Below are 14768 nucleotides of genomic sequence, written 5' to 3' on the forward strand. Positions count from 1 at the left end.
GCACGATCTTTTTACAAAGATTATTTATATTTTATTGATAACATAGAATAGAATAGAAGGGGCTTCATGTTTCCCGCAAAAGCTCTCTGACTAATGTCGTTTTAATGCCGATTTATCCACCATATTTCCTGGGGTTTCCCATCTTCTTATGTTAGCCTTGTAATTTCTGAAAAATGTGGTAGTGAAAAGTGGAAGATCCTTTTAAATCATTCTACATTAACATAACATTTGACCCCCAAGGGGACAAGGCTCTTCAACAAAATCACAATTTTGTATTTGCTTGTTTGGGATCAATGGATTTCAACGTGGTTATGAATCATGATGTTCCTCCCGGTATTCAAATTCGTTATATGTTAAAATGCAATTATTTTATAAAGAACTTATAACTTAAGTGGTAAACAGTATTTATCTATACGTTCTAAATTCTCATTTTGATTCTCCCTTCTCCAATCCAATATCACTTATATTTTTTTTTTAAAAAAAAAAAATGCAATTGTAAGTTTTCAGTGTAGTGATATTTTTGTTTGTAACCCTCACGAAAACCAACAAATTATATATAAACCTAATAAAAATAAGAGTTCTGTGACACAAATGACCAATGGGTCCCCAACATCAACAGGTGTCCATCACATGCAGCAAAAGAGCATGTGACTTCATCTTACACCAGTACACAGTTGCATAGGAATAGTACAGCTAGCTTCCTATATCACCCAAACAAAAAACTATACTTATTATCAGACTGGGAAGAAACGCTTCTCAATGATGTCCTTAAATGGTGATTTTTCCTAGGAAGAAAAATGAGGGAGAGATGAGCATTGACCTGATATGGGTAACGGCAACGTTTTGACTTTCTGCACTCTGCAGGCTGCTGCTGCACCACAATTATAACATCAAATCAATCAATGCTCATTCATGGCATTTCGTTTGGCACCCTCCTCCTCCTCCAAACTCGAAAGACAGAATCATCACTCCATATCATTGCCATTTACTCTGCCTGCCTGCCCCTCTCTCTCTCTCTCTCTAAAAAGACAAAACACTCAAATCCCAATTTACAGCCTTCAGTTCTTTCTTCTCCATCTGTTCTTTTTAAAGGAGACACAGAGAGCTTTTTTAATCTGTTCTTTAAAGCTTGAGATGAAAACAATGGCAAATGGGCTCAATTTGATCTTCCTTTGGGTTTTCTACTTCTATTGTCAAGGGCAGAAGCCAGATCAATGCCTGCTGCCTCCATTTTACCTGAGTCTGATCCAAATGCTTCTTCTCCCAATATTCCCATAAGATCATCACCTATTGTAAGTTCCCTTTTGATCCCTTCTCCAATTCATCTTTTGTTGATTCACAAAATTAGAAGGATATGGTGTTGATGACTACTCTGTTTTTCAATTTTTAAAAAACTTTATTGTGGTCTCTGTTTTTTAATTTGTTGGAGGAACCAAGCCTGGATGTGGATGATGATGATGCTTGCAAGGGTTTAAACAGTGAAGAGTGTTTGATCAGAAGGTCCATGGTTGCTCACACAGACTATATCTACACACAAGACGTCAGCTCTACTGGACCATGAATCCATGATACTAAAATATAATAAATTTTCTCTTCACTAGCTACTAGCTAGCCACTGTATTTCATAAATTTTGCTGATCCTGTAATGAAGGAAACTCAGGTTTTGTGTTTAAGTTGATCAATGATGTGTTTCACACTACATCCCAGAGCTAGCTCAAATGAAAAACCAAAGTCAAAGTTATATTTGTTTGTGTGTACCAGTCCAGAGCAAATTCATTTTGTAAGACCGTAAATTGAGGTCTCAAAGCACTCATGGGCCTAGTTAAAGAATGGGCTCTTTCCACTGGACACCCCTAACGAGGTCCTCAACAAAGAATTGGGGCTGTGTTGAATTCGTTCTTCGCTGAGAGTGTCATATATAGAACGTAGATATGAACTTTTATATTAGTCACATGATTCATTTGAATAGTAATTTCGTTTAAATTTAATGAAATGATAGAGTCACATAAATGGTCCATATATGACACTTTCACTATAGAATTTCATGGCTGTGTCGTGTCATGGATCTAGTTAGACTGTTTCAATTAAAATTGACAAGAATTATATCCGTTGTTTGGTGTGTTAAAACTAAACTTGTTAAATTATACAATCATCTAACATATTATATCTTACAAATCACAAGGACCAACTTCACCAAATGAGAAGCGGAAGGATAAGTCTGTTACGAATTTAACTGACAGAATATACAAAAAGCCAATTTGAATAAATAATAAATACGTGGCAGCCATCAATTGGGCTGTTCTATGCAACCCGTGCAAACTAGCGCAACCGAATCAAAAAGATTTCCTAGGCTCCACTCAACCGAACCCTCCTCGTTCTATTTGCGGCCTCCTCGTAGCTATCTGCTCTGTCGCTCCGTCTATCGGCCATCACAGTTCTCTGCATCGCCCGTGAGCTTAGTTGGTCATCTTCGTTTCTGTATCGATTGCTCATCTCCGTTCTCTGCAATCGGGTAATTTTTCGTCGGGCTTGTTGTCCTTGTTACTGTTGATCCCAATTTTTATTTATACTTTATAGCTTGTGTATTTGTAATTCGATTTGATTTATATGAAATTGTGTGTTTGAGAATGATGTAGCTCATCTGATCGGTGTCGGTGTGGGTCTGATTTATCTGTCGTTTTTTACTGAAACTTTTCTTCTTTTCGTTCCATTTGGCCATTGAAATTGCAACTCCAAAAGAGCGAAGCGTATGTTAATCTGAGATGGATAGCACATCCATACGTAATCTTAATTGAATTGAATCTGGGCATTGTCAATTTGTGCTTTTTTCTTAGGAAATATCAAAGCAAAGCTCTTGCAATGCACTCTCTTGAAAAAATGCAATTCCAAAGATAGGCTTTATGCTTGTTTATGTATCAGCAATACTTGATATGCAAATGATATGAAATCATATTCAGGTTATGCATCAAAGTTGTTAATTTTTATTTAGGTCCCAACATATCTCTAGTTCCCTGCTTCAAGTTCAAACAATGCCTGCTTGCGCTTTCATCTTGACTCTCGTTTTAATACGCAGCCTGGTGGCTATTTGATTTCTTAATCCTCAAGCAGGACTGAAATGACCAGGGCTCAGTGTTCGTTCTGAAACGGTTTGGAATTTGCAAATACTGACAAGGAGGTGCATAGCAGGGAAATCAAAAACCTTAAGTCCCCAGTCAGCAAAATAGGATACAAAACACTAAAACTCCAAGGCAATGACAACCACTTGGAGGAGAAGACTGGGAAATGTGAGGTCGTTTGTAGGGAATTCGATGGGAGGCCTAAGAGGAGGAAGCAACCTGGCCTCGTGGGTGGTGGCTGGGACCTTAGCCTACTTCCTTTGGGTTAAGCCCTCACAGGACCTCAAGCGAGAACAACAGGAAAGGGCTGCTTTGGCCTCTGCGGATCCACATGCCTATGTAGAGAAAAGGAAACCTGTTCCTGATCCTCAGGTATTGTTCCTTGCAACTCGTCCATGATATTCCAAGTGCATATAATTGAATTTCTCATTTCCTTGTTGGTTGATTTGAATTTTGAATTGTTTTTCAGGAGACTGGTTTGATATACGGAAATAAGAATAGAACTCGAAAACCGGAGGAATGACTTGAGACTTGTAAGTTAACAAGTTACACTATAATAATGTTGTTGTCTTAAGTAGCAGAATTATCAATCGGGTTTTTGTAATTGTAATGTTTATTTATGGAATGTTAGCCTGAAATACCCTTTGTATATCTTGCAATAAACTGTATACAAGTCCAATTTTGAAGACCTGTTAGCTTACAGTTCTACAGATATGACCTGACCAGAAAAGTTAAAGCTTGGGGGTCATTTCGTTTCTCTGAGTATGAAAACATGTTGGCTGTTTTGACATCAATGTCAGGATAATAAAATTTAGAAAAACATCAATAATTGGCATTTTCAAAATCAACAATAACCACTTTGTTTCCCCTCAAATTTCAATTCCGCATGACAACTAAAAACAAATTGCAGATACACATTGTAAAGAGTTGAGAGTGCCCTCAAACTCTTTTAAGAATTTGGGGATGTTACTCCTAACGAAATTCGTTCGTTCTCTCTGCGCATCATCGCTTGATGCTTCACGGGATACATGCTTTCGTTACTCCATGCCTGCTGCAAGTCAATGTGCAAAGGAAGGGACCGTATAAGTCGTCATTAGTGATTGTTAACTTTTGTTTAGTTTTTATATCGTCAAAGTTGAAGGGAAAAGCAAACTTCAGCCCTCTTTGAAGGTGTTGCCAAGTAGCATATTTGCTGCACAATTAATTGGTTCACATGGTCTAATTTGCATTTCAGTTATAAAACGTTTTTCTGATTAGGGTTTTGGTGGAAAGATTTGGGTTGACATCTTTGTAGCCTTTGGTTGGGACTTAGAAAAATCCGACATGATTGTGACTACATTCTCAGTCTCTTGTTCTTTAGAGTCTCATCGTTATGATGAAACTTGTTTTTTTTCTAATATGTGGAATTGTTGTTCAATTTAATGATACGAATCACCAACTTTCTTTATTAGGACACTAAACGTGGAATAGGATACTAGTTGAAAATTGTTATGTCAGTTGTCAAACTTGGCACAGCAGTTTTAGTGGAGTGCACTTTGGGTGTGTGTGTTGGGACCAAACTTAGATGTCCAAAAAGTTTTATAAAACTAAGGACAAGCTCATGCAGCTTGGTCGGAAAATGGTTAGACACTTGCCGTAAACGGATAACATATTCAACTGAAGTTGTTTGGACGTACAAAATTAAGGATAACTTGGATAACATATTAAAGTGGAGTTCAATCGTCCTTACGTGATAAAGGAAATGTCTCCATTACTTTGTATGACTCTACCCTCCAGGTAGCACTGATATGTGCAAAATCATACTTGAAAGTGCTCTTATATTTTGACATCACCTGCAGTAGCGTAGTCAGAAATTTTGTTGAGTTGGGTAGGGTCAACTTTAAACAATTATGATAATCTCGTTGTAACATTGGAAGAAAATTAGAGCTTCAATGCCAAAAAAAACTCATGCAAGCTACCTAAAACCAAAAGGGGAAGCTAATAAATCATATTTCTAAATTATAGAATCATCAATTAATCTATTTTAATTACTTAAAAAAAAGAGTTCTCATAAAAAGAACTTATAATATGAAATAAAGAAGATGAAAACACCATTTTATGAGATAGAGAAGAGATGCTACAAGTAGAAAAGTGTCATCATGATAATTGTTTTATACCTAACGAAATCTAGATTTGGGAGATCAAATAAAAAATTATGTAATAATTGTGTATATGAATGTCTGTCATCAATGTGTATTCAAAAGTGGTTTCTTTTTCATTGTCGCAGTAGCACTGGTGATTGGTCTCTATTTGTCAACTATAATTATTAGACGAAAGTAAAAACACGTTTAACTTATCTTTGCATTTGAATTTTTTGGTTTGTTTTGGTTTATCGCATTCTTCTTATCTCATTGTCACAAGTTTTTTTCTCCTCACTTTCATTTATCTTTCCATGTCTATCTGTGTGAAGGTCAAAAAACTGCACAGCAGCTGTTTGATTGAATGGCCCACACAAGAGATCAAAAATAAGATTTGAACATGTTTATATTTTGTGCTAATATATCCTTTACCTTACCTTCTGTATAAACTGCTTAAACATTAGGATTTAAGACTGAATATATTGAATATTCTCATGCAATACGATCACATATATACTCTGAAGGGGGTAGGGGCCTGGCTCAGGCTGGAGGGTGAGCATATATACACACACATATATATATATATATATATATACACTGGGACCAGTGTGGTCCCAGGCTCCCACTCAAGTTTTTTTATATTTTAAAAGTAATATACTGCTATGTATTTGTATATGTATATTATTTCAAATACTTTATGTTTTGATATGTACCACATGTATTGTGGCGACTTATTAAGACACAAGGAGGTAGTTCAAATTGCGCCCTTGCTCAGTTAGTGGTGATGCACTCCAGGTGTACAGATTACCTTATTTCCATTTTCAACATTTAAGTAAATGTCTTTGTCCTTTGACTTTAATTTATTTTTATATTACTCCATTTACTTAAGTTTACAATGTAAATAAGGAAGTACCCCCTATTTGAATTCAAATAAAAATACTAGAAAATCAAATTCTCACCAAGTCAAAATATGAAAAATCGGTTTTAGTGTAAAATACGATTTAGGCTAAAAATGATGGCTCATTAAGTCAATATATACTTCATACTAAAATCTCATAAAATCAAGTTTTCTTATTTCATGTGTAAGGAATAAAAGCCGCCAAAAATTATCTTGAGAAAATGATTATTCAAAAAAACCATTTTTCATACTTAGTAAATATTTTTTTACAAATTTATAAATAAATCCAATTCTAGATATGTATTTATAAAAAAACTCAAACATTATTTAAACATAGAAACACCCAAAATTAACAATTGTATATTTTTTGGGTGTGTTTATAAATGAGTTTTGAGTGTGTGTAATGATGAGTTTTGGGTGTGTTTATAAAGTGTTTTGGGTGTTGGGTTTTTTTATAATTTCAGCCCCCATTTTGGGTGTTTTAGTAAAACCCCCATATTTTTTCATGTATGATATGAATGCATAAAGGGGCCTAAGGTTGTTTTTAATTTGGGAAATTTTGATTTTTTTCCTTTCTATTGGATTTAATGGGGAAAAAGCTTTAAAAATATTTTCTAAATCCCTACTCTTTGTCTATCTCTTGCAATTTTTCTTGCTTAGAATGTATTTGTCTATCCCTTTGTGGAGAACAATTATGATTGCAACCAATAAGAGATATAATTCTTGACATATGTGATATATATACACTATTTTTTGTATGTATTATAAGTTCGAATTTTTGATTCTTTATATTTTGTAAGAGCCCCACACACAAGTAAACTTTACACACTGTATATATGGTGGGGCAAGTTAATTGATAATGCTGCATTATAAATGGCATATGCATGTGTGTGCGCTCCAAACAGTACCAGAAAGCTAAAGGTACTGTTGAAGCAACACCTGAAGCGTAGGCTTTCTTGGCAGGATTCAAATTCATGAAAGCAAATGGAAGCTTAGTTTGGCTGAACAAAGTTAGACAACAGAGACAGGTCACAGGCGTTGGTGCCCTCACAAGTAAAGCTAAAAACAAAACATTTCTGAGGCGAAGTGGGTGATTTTGCTTGCTAGTGGATAAACCCTTTTCAAATGTTTTGTGTCTCATAGTAGTCATGACTCATGCATTTTGTATGATGAGCCACCACTAGCACCAAAACCTCCACCACCTTTTGTCATCCTCCTGTTTGCCCTGTTACTCTCTGTACTGCAACACTGCTTCACTGAGTTTGTTCCCACAAGATCATCCTCTGTACTCCACAAATCGATTGTTGTACGTTTTCTTGTCCAGAATTTAGTACATTGGTCCGATAAAATTGGTTTTCTTACGGCAGTGATGGGAGATTTTCTGTTTTGTTATGGTCTTTCTAAGCACTGCAATTCCAACGTAGTTCATTAATTTTTGCAGGTGGGTTGGTGGGGTTCTCATTTGTCAAATGAGAAAAAGATAAAAGGTCATATGCATGATTCAGTGTTTGATAAATTCTTTGAGATGGGGCTACAAAGAAATATCATTTCAGTAATTATGATCTGCAAGTACATTAATGGATATGTATGCGGCGAGAAGAGATTATGAACAGTAGAAGTACTTGTGAGTGTTGATTTTAATTTAAATGATAAAGTATAAGAGCCAAGTTGAGATAAGATGGTGGCTAAGTGCGTTCTTGCACGGTCTGTTTTGCTTTTAATCTCATACGGTACAGGGAAGGAAAAAACTGAATAGCAATTATAGTGAACAAAAGGAACATAAAGTAGCTATGTCATAATGAGAAAACAGTAATTGTCATCTATCTCAATGGAGCAAGTCAGCTGATGCAGCAATGGATTGGTTTGAAGATTCAGCTCTGAGATGAGCTGTGTTGCAGGGCACCTCTGCTTCCAGCTCTCTGAAGGTGGTAGCATTAATATTATAAGGGCTGCCAATTTGAAGGTTTGTGAGCATTTGGCGAAGATCAGAAGCTTCTTCCTTGAGCTTAGTGTTCTCCTGCACAATCCTGTCATGGCTCTCTGACACATAGTTTAACCTGTCTATCAGACTCTGGTTCTCATTTCTCAGCCTGACCACCTGTGACCAGAGCTCATCCAGGTGTTTCTGCTTCCTCATCCGCGATCGCCGAGCCGATTCTCTGTTGGATATCATTCTCCTCTGCTTCCTCTCATCAATGATTCTGAGGTGCTGGTGTTCTTCAGCGTCATCAGAAGTACTGGAGTTGTTGCTGAGGCTTGAAGATTGCTGAGTGAATTCATGGCCTGCAGGAAAGTTTTGAGCTTGGGATAAATTGCTAAAGAGAGTATTGAAATGGAGGGAGGACATGTTGTTCTGCATGATGCCAAAGTGAGCAGGATCTGGAATTGGGATTTCAGGTGCTAGGTAGTGGAGGCCTGAAATGATCTCACCTGGAAGCATAGCTCAAATCTTTTTTTTTTTTTCTTTAAAAGGTTCTGATGAACTTGCACTCTGATGAACTTGCACTTGAAGGGTTTGGTTGGAACTTGTGTTGCAAAGGTTGTTTCGCTTAGAGGGCAGGGGATGACAGCATGAAGAGTGAGAGGGGTTTTATAGAGAGGGAAATGGATGGAGAAGTGGGCCAGCTTTAGCAACAAATTAGAGAGCAACAGTTTCAGGGCTTACATCAGCAGTAAGAACAATTATTGAAATTACACAGGAAATGTGTCTAATATATAGCATGTGGAGGAAGATATGCATCTAACATATGGACCAAATTGCATCATAGTGATTGTTGGTGGCATTTGGAGACCATGGTATGAGTTGGTGTTGGGGATGTTTATATGTATGTGTTTGTATCTATATGTGCATGAGCATGATTTTATACAGATTTGAGATTGGGATAATGATTTGGCTTCACATAAATATGATGCTAAAAAGAGGAAAAAGTTCATGCGTGTGGGTGTAATAATTATGGGGAGAAATGTTTTGGAAGAGAAAGAAAAATTGCAATTTGGGAAATGGAGTTGAAGTCAAATTAATTAAAGGGAGTTTTACTTTGAGGATCCAATCCAAGCCAGTTTCAGACGCAGAGCACTAAGACATTATGACTGATGACGCAAAGAAGGTCAGTTTAAAAGGTAAACTATTAATTTAAACACTGAGTTGTGATGATCAAGTTAATTTGTGTTTTTTCTTCTTCTAATTTTGATGACTCACTGAGCACTTCAAACCTTGGCCCCATCAAGGTGAATTACTAAATTATCTAAATTGATAGCATCAAATACCTAAACCCCATCCATTCTCTTTATAAAAGTTTTTTTTAGTCAGCTTTTAACTGGCCAAGAACACATCTTATGCAGATGCCTCAGTGAGCTTTGCAACATAGTACTATATAGTACTTGGCTTTTCAGCCAGTTTCCCTTTTTTTTATGCTCCACCATGAAGAATCACTAGCTTCTCTGCTGAAAATAAGATCCATGATGTGTTGATATTCTTTCATGAAAATCTACATATAATTAAGCAGAGATATTAGTGGAACTAATCCAGAAAGGTATAACAAAAACAGATTCAGCTAACATTCTTTCTTCTCTCTCTGGTTTTTCCAATCCTGCTTAGGTCGGCTAATCTAGAAATGCAGACTTGCAGTGATGATAGGAAGGGGGAACTAACACTGGTACCATATAAACTACTATTGATATTTGATATAATTAATATATGATTTGAAGGTTCAGTGCCTCTTCCAAGTTTTACATGTTCATCATTATTCTTTCATGACGTATCAGATATCGACACCTCTCTATCTCTCTCTCTCTCTCTCTCTCTCTCAAGCATAATGAAACAAGTGTTCTATCCTAATAGCCACAATTAACAAAGTTATCAAATCTGTATTATTATATATAAATAAGTAATAAGTGGTAGCCAGTCTTCTGATATGAAAGTCTTAATTTGTAGCCAATTATTCTTGTTTATTCCTTTGGTTTTTAGTTTTGTGGCTGCGCATGTCTTCTTGAGACCTACTTGCAATTTTTTAAAGAAAAGATGAATGCTATAGAAGAAGATTAGATACATTAAAAAGTAGTGTTGCCAAATCTCGAGCTAGACAGCAACTTGCAGGCACAATCTTCTTAATGACTTGCATTTAAAAAACACAGTTCACCATTCTATTCCTTAATTACAATTGTTTAACATTAATGCATGGTTTAGGTGCTTCCCCACTACAGAAAACTTCCGTTCTGCTTCAAAATGCCAAAGCCAACTGGATAAGATCAATGAGTGTGATTAAGGAACATTCCAAGGAAAACCATCTGCTAATTAAAGACGAACCTAAACTCGTACTGTTCGAGCCTTTCATAAGGAAGATGGATATAGCACTCCCTTGTGTTAGTGTGCAGGGGCCACCATGAAAAGATGGGTTGATCAATTCAAACTAATCAACTGTAGGCTAGCTAGCGTCACTCTTCTCATATATAATGGGTGAATCATCCTAAAATCACTTCATGCACTCCTCTTGTCGGAGAGACGAGAAGAGTGTAGGAAGTGATATTTGTAGTGCCAATGATGTAGGACAAATCATAGGTTCGTTCCTGCGAAGTAAATTCGGAAAAGGGGAAAATTTTAAAATCAGAAATTTTTGCTTCAAGTATGGAAAATCATGTTTGAGCATCAATTATGGCGCTAGAAAAAAAAGGGAGGCGTATCGTTGGGATTTTCAGGTTGCTTGATTTCTTGAAAAGATCTATATTATATTTATATTTCTAGAATAAGTTATCAATCATGATATTAATTAATTTTAGATTTTTTAGGTTTTAGACATGAAAAAAATTTCACTTTTGGAAAAAGCCAAAGCTTTTTCATAAAAGATAAAAAAACCACTCAACTTTCAAATCAAAGACATGCAAATGTATTGGATTCCTTAAGAAATCTAAAAATAAATAAGGACATTTTTGTCCATTTTTGCTTCTTTTAAAATTTTTCTCTCTCCTTTTGCTTTTTCCAAAATGTCCATATTATTTTCCTAATATGATTTTAATTATTTCTTATTAGTTAAGTTTTAGGAATATTATGGAACCTATTTAAGCCAACTCATAGTGTTGTATTAATTAGTTTTATCATATTATTAATCAAATTTAGAGATTTTCTCTATTTTATGGTAGATTCCAGTCACTGATAGATTTTAGTTTATCTTTTCGGGTTTTGTCGATTCGTAGAATCTGTGCTTCCGTGCTACATCAGTCAAAATCAATTTTTTTTTAAAATGTAATATAAACGACTAATCATTAATCAGTATTCAACCCATAAGGGACATTGCAAAGCATTACCACTAAAGTTCACACGCACTTGCAAAATAAAATCTAAAGATTCAAATCTTGGGTATTCTTCTTTGATTTGATATATGCTTACATTTACCATTATGCTATAGGGGAAAGGCAATATAAGATGGGCCACAAGTACTTTATTGCATATGCTAGCGCAAATAGGTAAATGAACAAAGATAAAGAATTTACCTAAAATACGCCAAACAATTCGCCCTATGTATAGTTCCTATGTCCATCACCAAACACAACATTTTGATCAGTCAAAAGCTCATTATAAATAAAATAAAAAATAAAATCCTATTGAGGGAACATAAATGAAAATTTGGGGACCTACCCATTAGAAGAAAACAACAAAAGAATAAAGAGAAAGCAAAAGACATGATTCACACATGAACATGATCCATGGCTGCAATGTTTTCAATTTCCCAAAATTTTTGTGAGTGTGCTTTTCCTAGTCTAGCTGTACATGTATTATATATAAATAGTTGTTTATAGGTGATGGATAAAAATAGGATGTGCAGACACAAGAGAGCCGCATTGGCTTTGGCAAATTGGCACCATAAAAGTGAGCAAATGGTTGCGTACGGAGGGGGACTGGATTTAACAGCTGCCCATTTTGGTACCATCATTTCGGAATTTAGAGGGCAACCAATATGAAGCATACGTATGATTATGCAGAGTGGGTCCATTTTTGTTTTTATTTTTTCTGCTAGGCTCCGGCGTGGGTGCCCGGTGGACCAACCCACTAGGGCCACTCCCCATTTTGCTTGGCCCGTCAACTCAGCCAGCCCTAGCAAAGTAAAGACACACCACACACCACACACCCACCACCTCTCTCTCTCTCTCTCTCTCTCTCTCTCTCTCTCTCTTGCACACACCTAATTAACATAGACCGATCATGGAACATGGGAGTCCAACCCATGTTTTCGGGGCATTATACATGTCATATATGTCCTAGAAGCTTACAAATATTTAGACCCCAAAAAAGGCTTACAAATACTAGTCCTATAAGTATCGCACGACGATCATATACGTAAAGAAAAACGTTCATGAACTTTGACTGTAGTGGCATGATCATCTTAACTTTAGTGACATGAAACAATTGAAATATACAGTTGAAAGTTATTAACGCAACACGTTTTCTTTAAAAAGTAAAATAAAAGTTCCCTTCTTTTTTTCGCCTTTGCAATCGTGTGGCATTTAGACTTTGAGAGGGACATGACAGTAAATTATTACCACATGGTGTACACTGACAATTATTGTTCATGAACAAGAAAAACGAAAACGTTTTGGTCAATTTCGATGTTTTATTTATTTTTATCCAAATCACGGAAGAGAGTACTTACTCCATCTTTTTCTTCCACAGACCACAGCCACCGTCTGATTCATGAACCTCTGTGTTCATGGCCGGGCACCTTTAGGGCTTTTCAATCATATTATTAATATATGGACTTTGAATTTTTATTTTTTGTACCGACACTTGAACCCTAGGTGCACTGTCTCCACTTTCCCCCCACTCAAGCAACTTCCACCCCCCCCTTCAATTCCCTGTCTTATGACCTCACTGCCCTTCACACTTTGCAGTGATTGGTTCATATAGGATAAGCTCATCATCACATCCTCTAATTTCATCACCTTTTCTCTTATTGCTTCATCTTTTTATATGTTGAATATTCCCTCTGTATTTTATTCCAGATTACCATTTTTATTTACATCTGTCATTCAATATATATATTCTCCAAATCTTCTTGTGGCATTGTTGTTTATGGAGTATCGTCACTCGTCGTATATTATTTATGGTGGGAAATACTCGACGCATTACAGTAAAATAACACTAAAATCCCACGCATGTTTCTCCTTTGTTTTGTCTGCTTACGCAACGTAATTAAGGTCATAATCCACTTACAAGATGGATGCTAAAGTTAATTTATTGTTTAGGTGGGTTCTTGTTTAGTCATTAGTTTAACTCGTTCGTCAATAAGAAAGATAAATCTTTAACAATATTAGAGTAGTTTAGAATAACACGAACAAAACAGTATTTCAAGTATTGTCACCAAAATAAGGTTCCTATAGTACAATCAATCCTAAAGTTGCAGAAACTGTTGCCAAATTTGCAACCAAAAGACGTGCCACAGTGAACCATCTCTATCCCCTTTGGAACACTTACCAATCACGAACGTCCACATCATTGGTGCAACTTAACCTAAGCAAAGTAATTATCGACTATTGATTGCTCAGTTGGTCCCTTACCTTTTAATTAATTAAGAATATCTGGAAACTATAAGAAGTGGATCTAAGCAAATCATCTACAGAATATAGGTAAATAGAATTCGTAATTATAGGAATGACTAAGAGGGAGGGTTCTCTAAGCATCGAGAGCCACAAGCATTTGTCCTTGTTCCACCAAACACTGGCATCTAATTTGCTAATGACAGAAAATGCACTTGCATTATGTGGGAAATGCGCAATTAATTGTGTTTGTGAGAGCTTATGATCGTCATCTTTGAACCCAGTTCAACAAATTGCGTAGGCACTTGTCAACTTCAAAGCTTTTGGTGTCTCCATTAGTATAGATTAATTATCCCACATGATCAGTTTCAGGGTTAGTTAACCCCATGGTTAAATTAGACGTTTGAGTGTAGGACTTAAAATCTTTACGCAATCTATTAGACGTTGCGTAAACGTTTTATTAAAAGAACTACATCAAAAATTATATTAAAAAGTCAAGTGCCGTGTGCTTCTCTAGAAAGCACTTTTATGTTTTACAAGTACTTTTAAGTTTTTCTATCAAATGATGTTAAACACACTTTTTTGGTTATCAGAAAATATTTTCAACCATTACATAAGCAAATCCCAACCGGACACTAACTCTAGAAAAATATCATTTGAGAACAGAGTGATGCATATTGAGAGAGCAAACCAAAGCCACTTATTAAAAAGCCAAAGCTTTAGAAAAAAAGGTCTTGAGTTGAATGAGTGTCCTTTTGATTGCACTTGTGAGGCCTATTTTATTGTCTTCTTCAAATTTTAATTTGGAATGAAACATGTGTGTGTATATATATATGTATATGTTGGTGACGTCTCACCCGTGGGCACTGCGCATGGGACAATCTAAATTGTGAAGTGTGGTGGCGACTAGTGTTAATACATATGGCTCATCTGCATCCATGGAAATGGAAACAATAATAAGTTGGAGTTTTTCTACAAAAATCTTCAATCTTTCTCTTTTTATATTTCAACTTTTAATTCCCTAATAATTACTTTAATTCCATTAACTTTTTTAGGTGCTAGTGCTTGTCAATTGAGTTTACCCTTTTGGTTTCAGAAAAGAAAAGGGCT

The 14768-nt window shown here is 35.8% G+C and overlaps 2 protein-coding genes and 1 pseudogene across 4 annotated transcripts; 2 read left to right on the plus strand and 1 right to left on the minus strand.

Moving 5' to 3' along the window:
- The first annotated feature begins 746 nt into the window (after positions 1-746).
- On the plus strand, positions 747-1760 carry LOC148919777 (uncharacterized; annotated as a pseudogene). Its single transcript, XR_016124393.1, has 2 exons — positions 747-1292; positions 1430-1760. The product of XR_016124393.1 is annotated as an uncharacterized LOC148919777 (transcript).
- Positions 1761-2351: 591 nt separating this feature from the next.
- On the plus strand, positions 2352-3804 carry LOC103341990 (subtilisin-like protease). 2 transcript variants are annotated; one of them, XM_089047544.1, is made up of 3 exons: positions 2352-2512; positions 3109-3488; positions 3586-3804. In XM_089047544.1, the coding sequence occupies exons 2-3, from the start codon at positions 3252-3254 to the stop codon at positions 3637-3639; spliced, it is 291 nt and encodes a 96-aa protein (XP_088903670.1). In that variant the 5' UTR covers positions 2352-2512; positions 3109-3251; the 3' UTR covers positions 3640-3804. The 2 variants fall into 2 exon arrangements, with proteins under 2 accessions (XP_088903670.1, XP_088903671.1); XM_089047545.1 differs by having other exon boundaries at positions 2354-2512; positions 3074-3488.
- Positions 3805-7813: 4009 nt separating this feature from the next.
- BZIP (basic leucine-zipper 8) lies at positions 7814-8927 on the minus strand. Its single transcript, XM_008245545.2, has one exon. The coding sequence runs from the start codon at positions 8569-8571 to the stop codon at positions 7957-7959; it is 615 nt and encodes a 204-aa protein (XP_008243767.1). The 5' UTR covers positions 8572-8927; the 3' UTR covers positions 7814-7956.
- Between the last annotated feature and the right edge of the window lie 5841 nt (positions 8928-14768).

The sequence above is a fragment of the Prunus mume genome, linkage group LG2 (genome assembly GCF_029339155.1).
Source record: "Prunus mume cultivar Tortuosa linkage group LG2, ASM2933915v1, whole genome shotgun sequence".
NCBI classification, from domain to species: domain Eukaryota; kingdom Viridiplantae; phylum Streptophyta; class Magnoliopsida; order Rosales; family Rosaceae; genus Prunus; species Prunus mume.

Excerpts from the sequence above, each read along its gene's own strand:
- BZIP (XM_008245545.2), bottom strand. The coding sequence starts at position 8,571 with ATGCTTCCAGGTGAGATCATTTCAGGCCTCCACTACCTAGCACCTGAA.
- LOC103341990 (XM_089047544.1), top strand. The coding sequence starts at position 3,252 with ATGACAACCACTTGGAGGAGAAGACTGGGAAATGTGAGGTCGTTTGTA. Across the intron at positions 3,489-3,585 it reads AACCTGTTCCTGATCCTCAG|GAGACTGGTTTGATATACGG; the intron begins GTATTGTTCCTT and ends ATTGTTTTTCAG.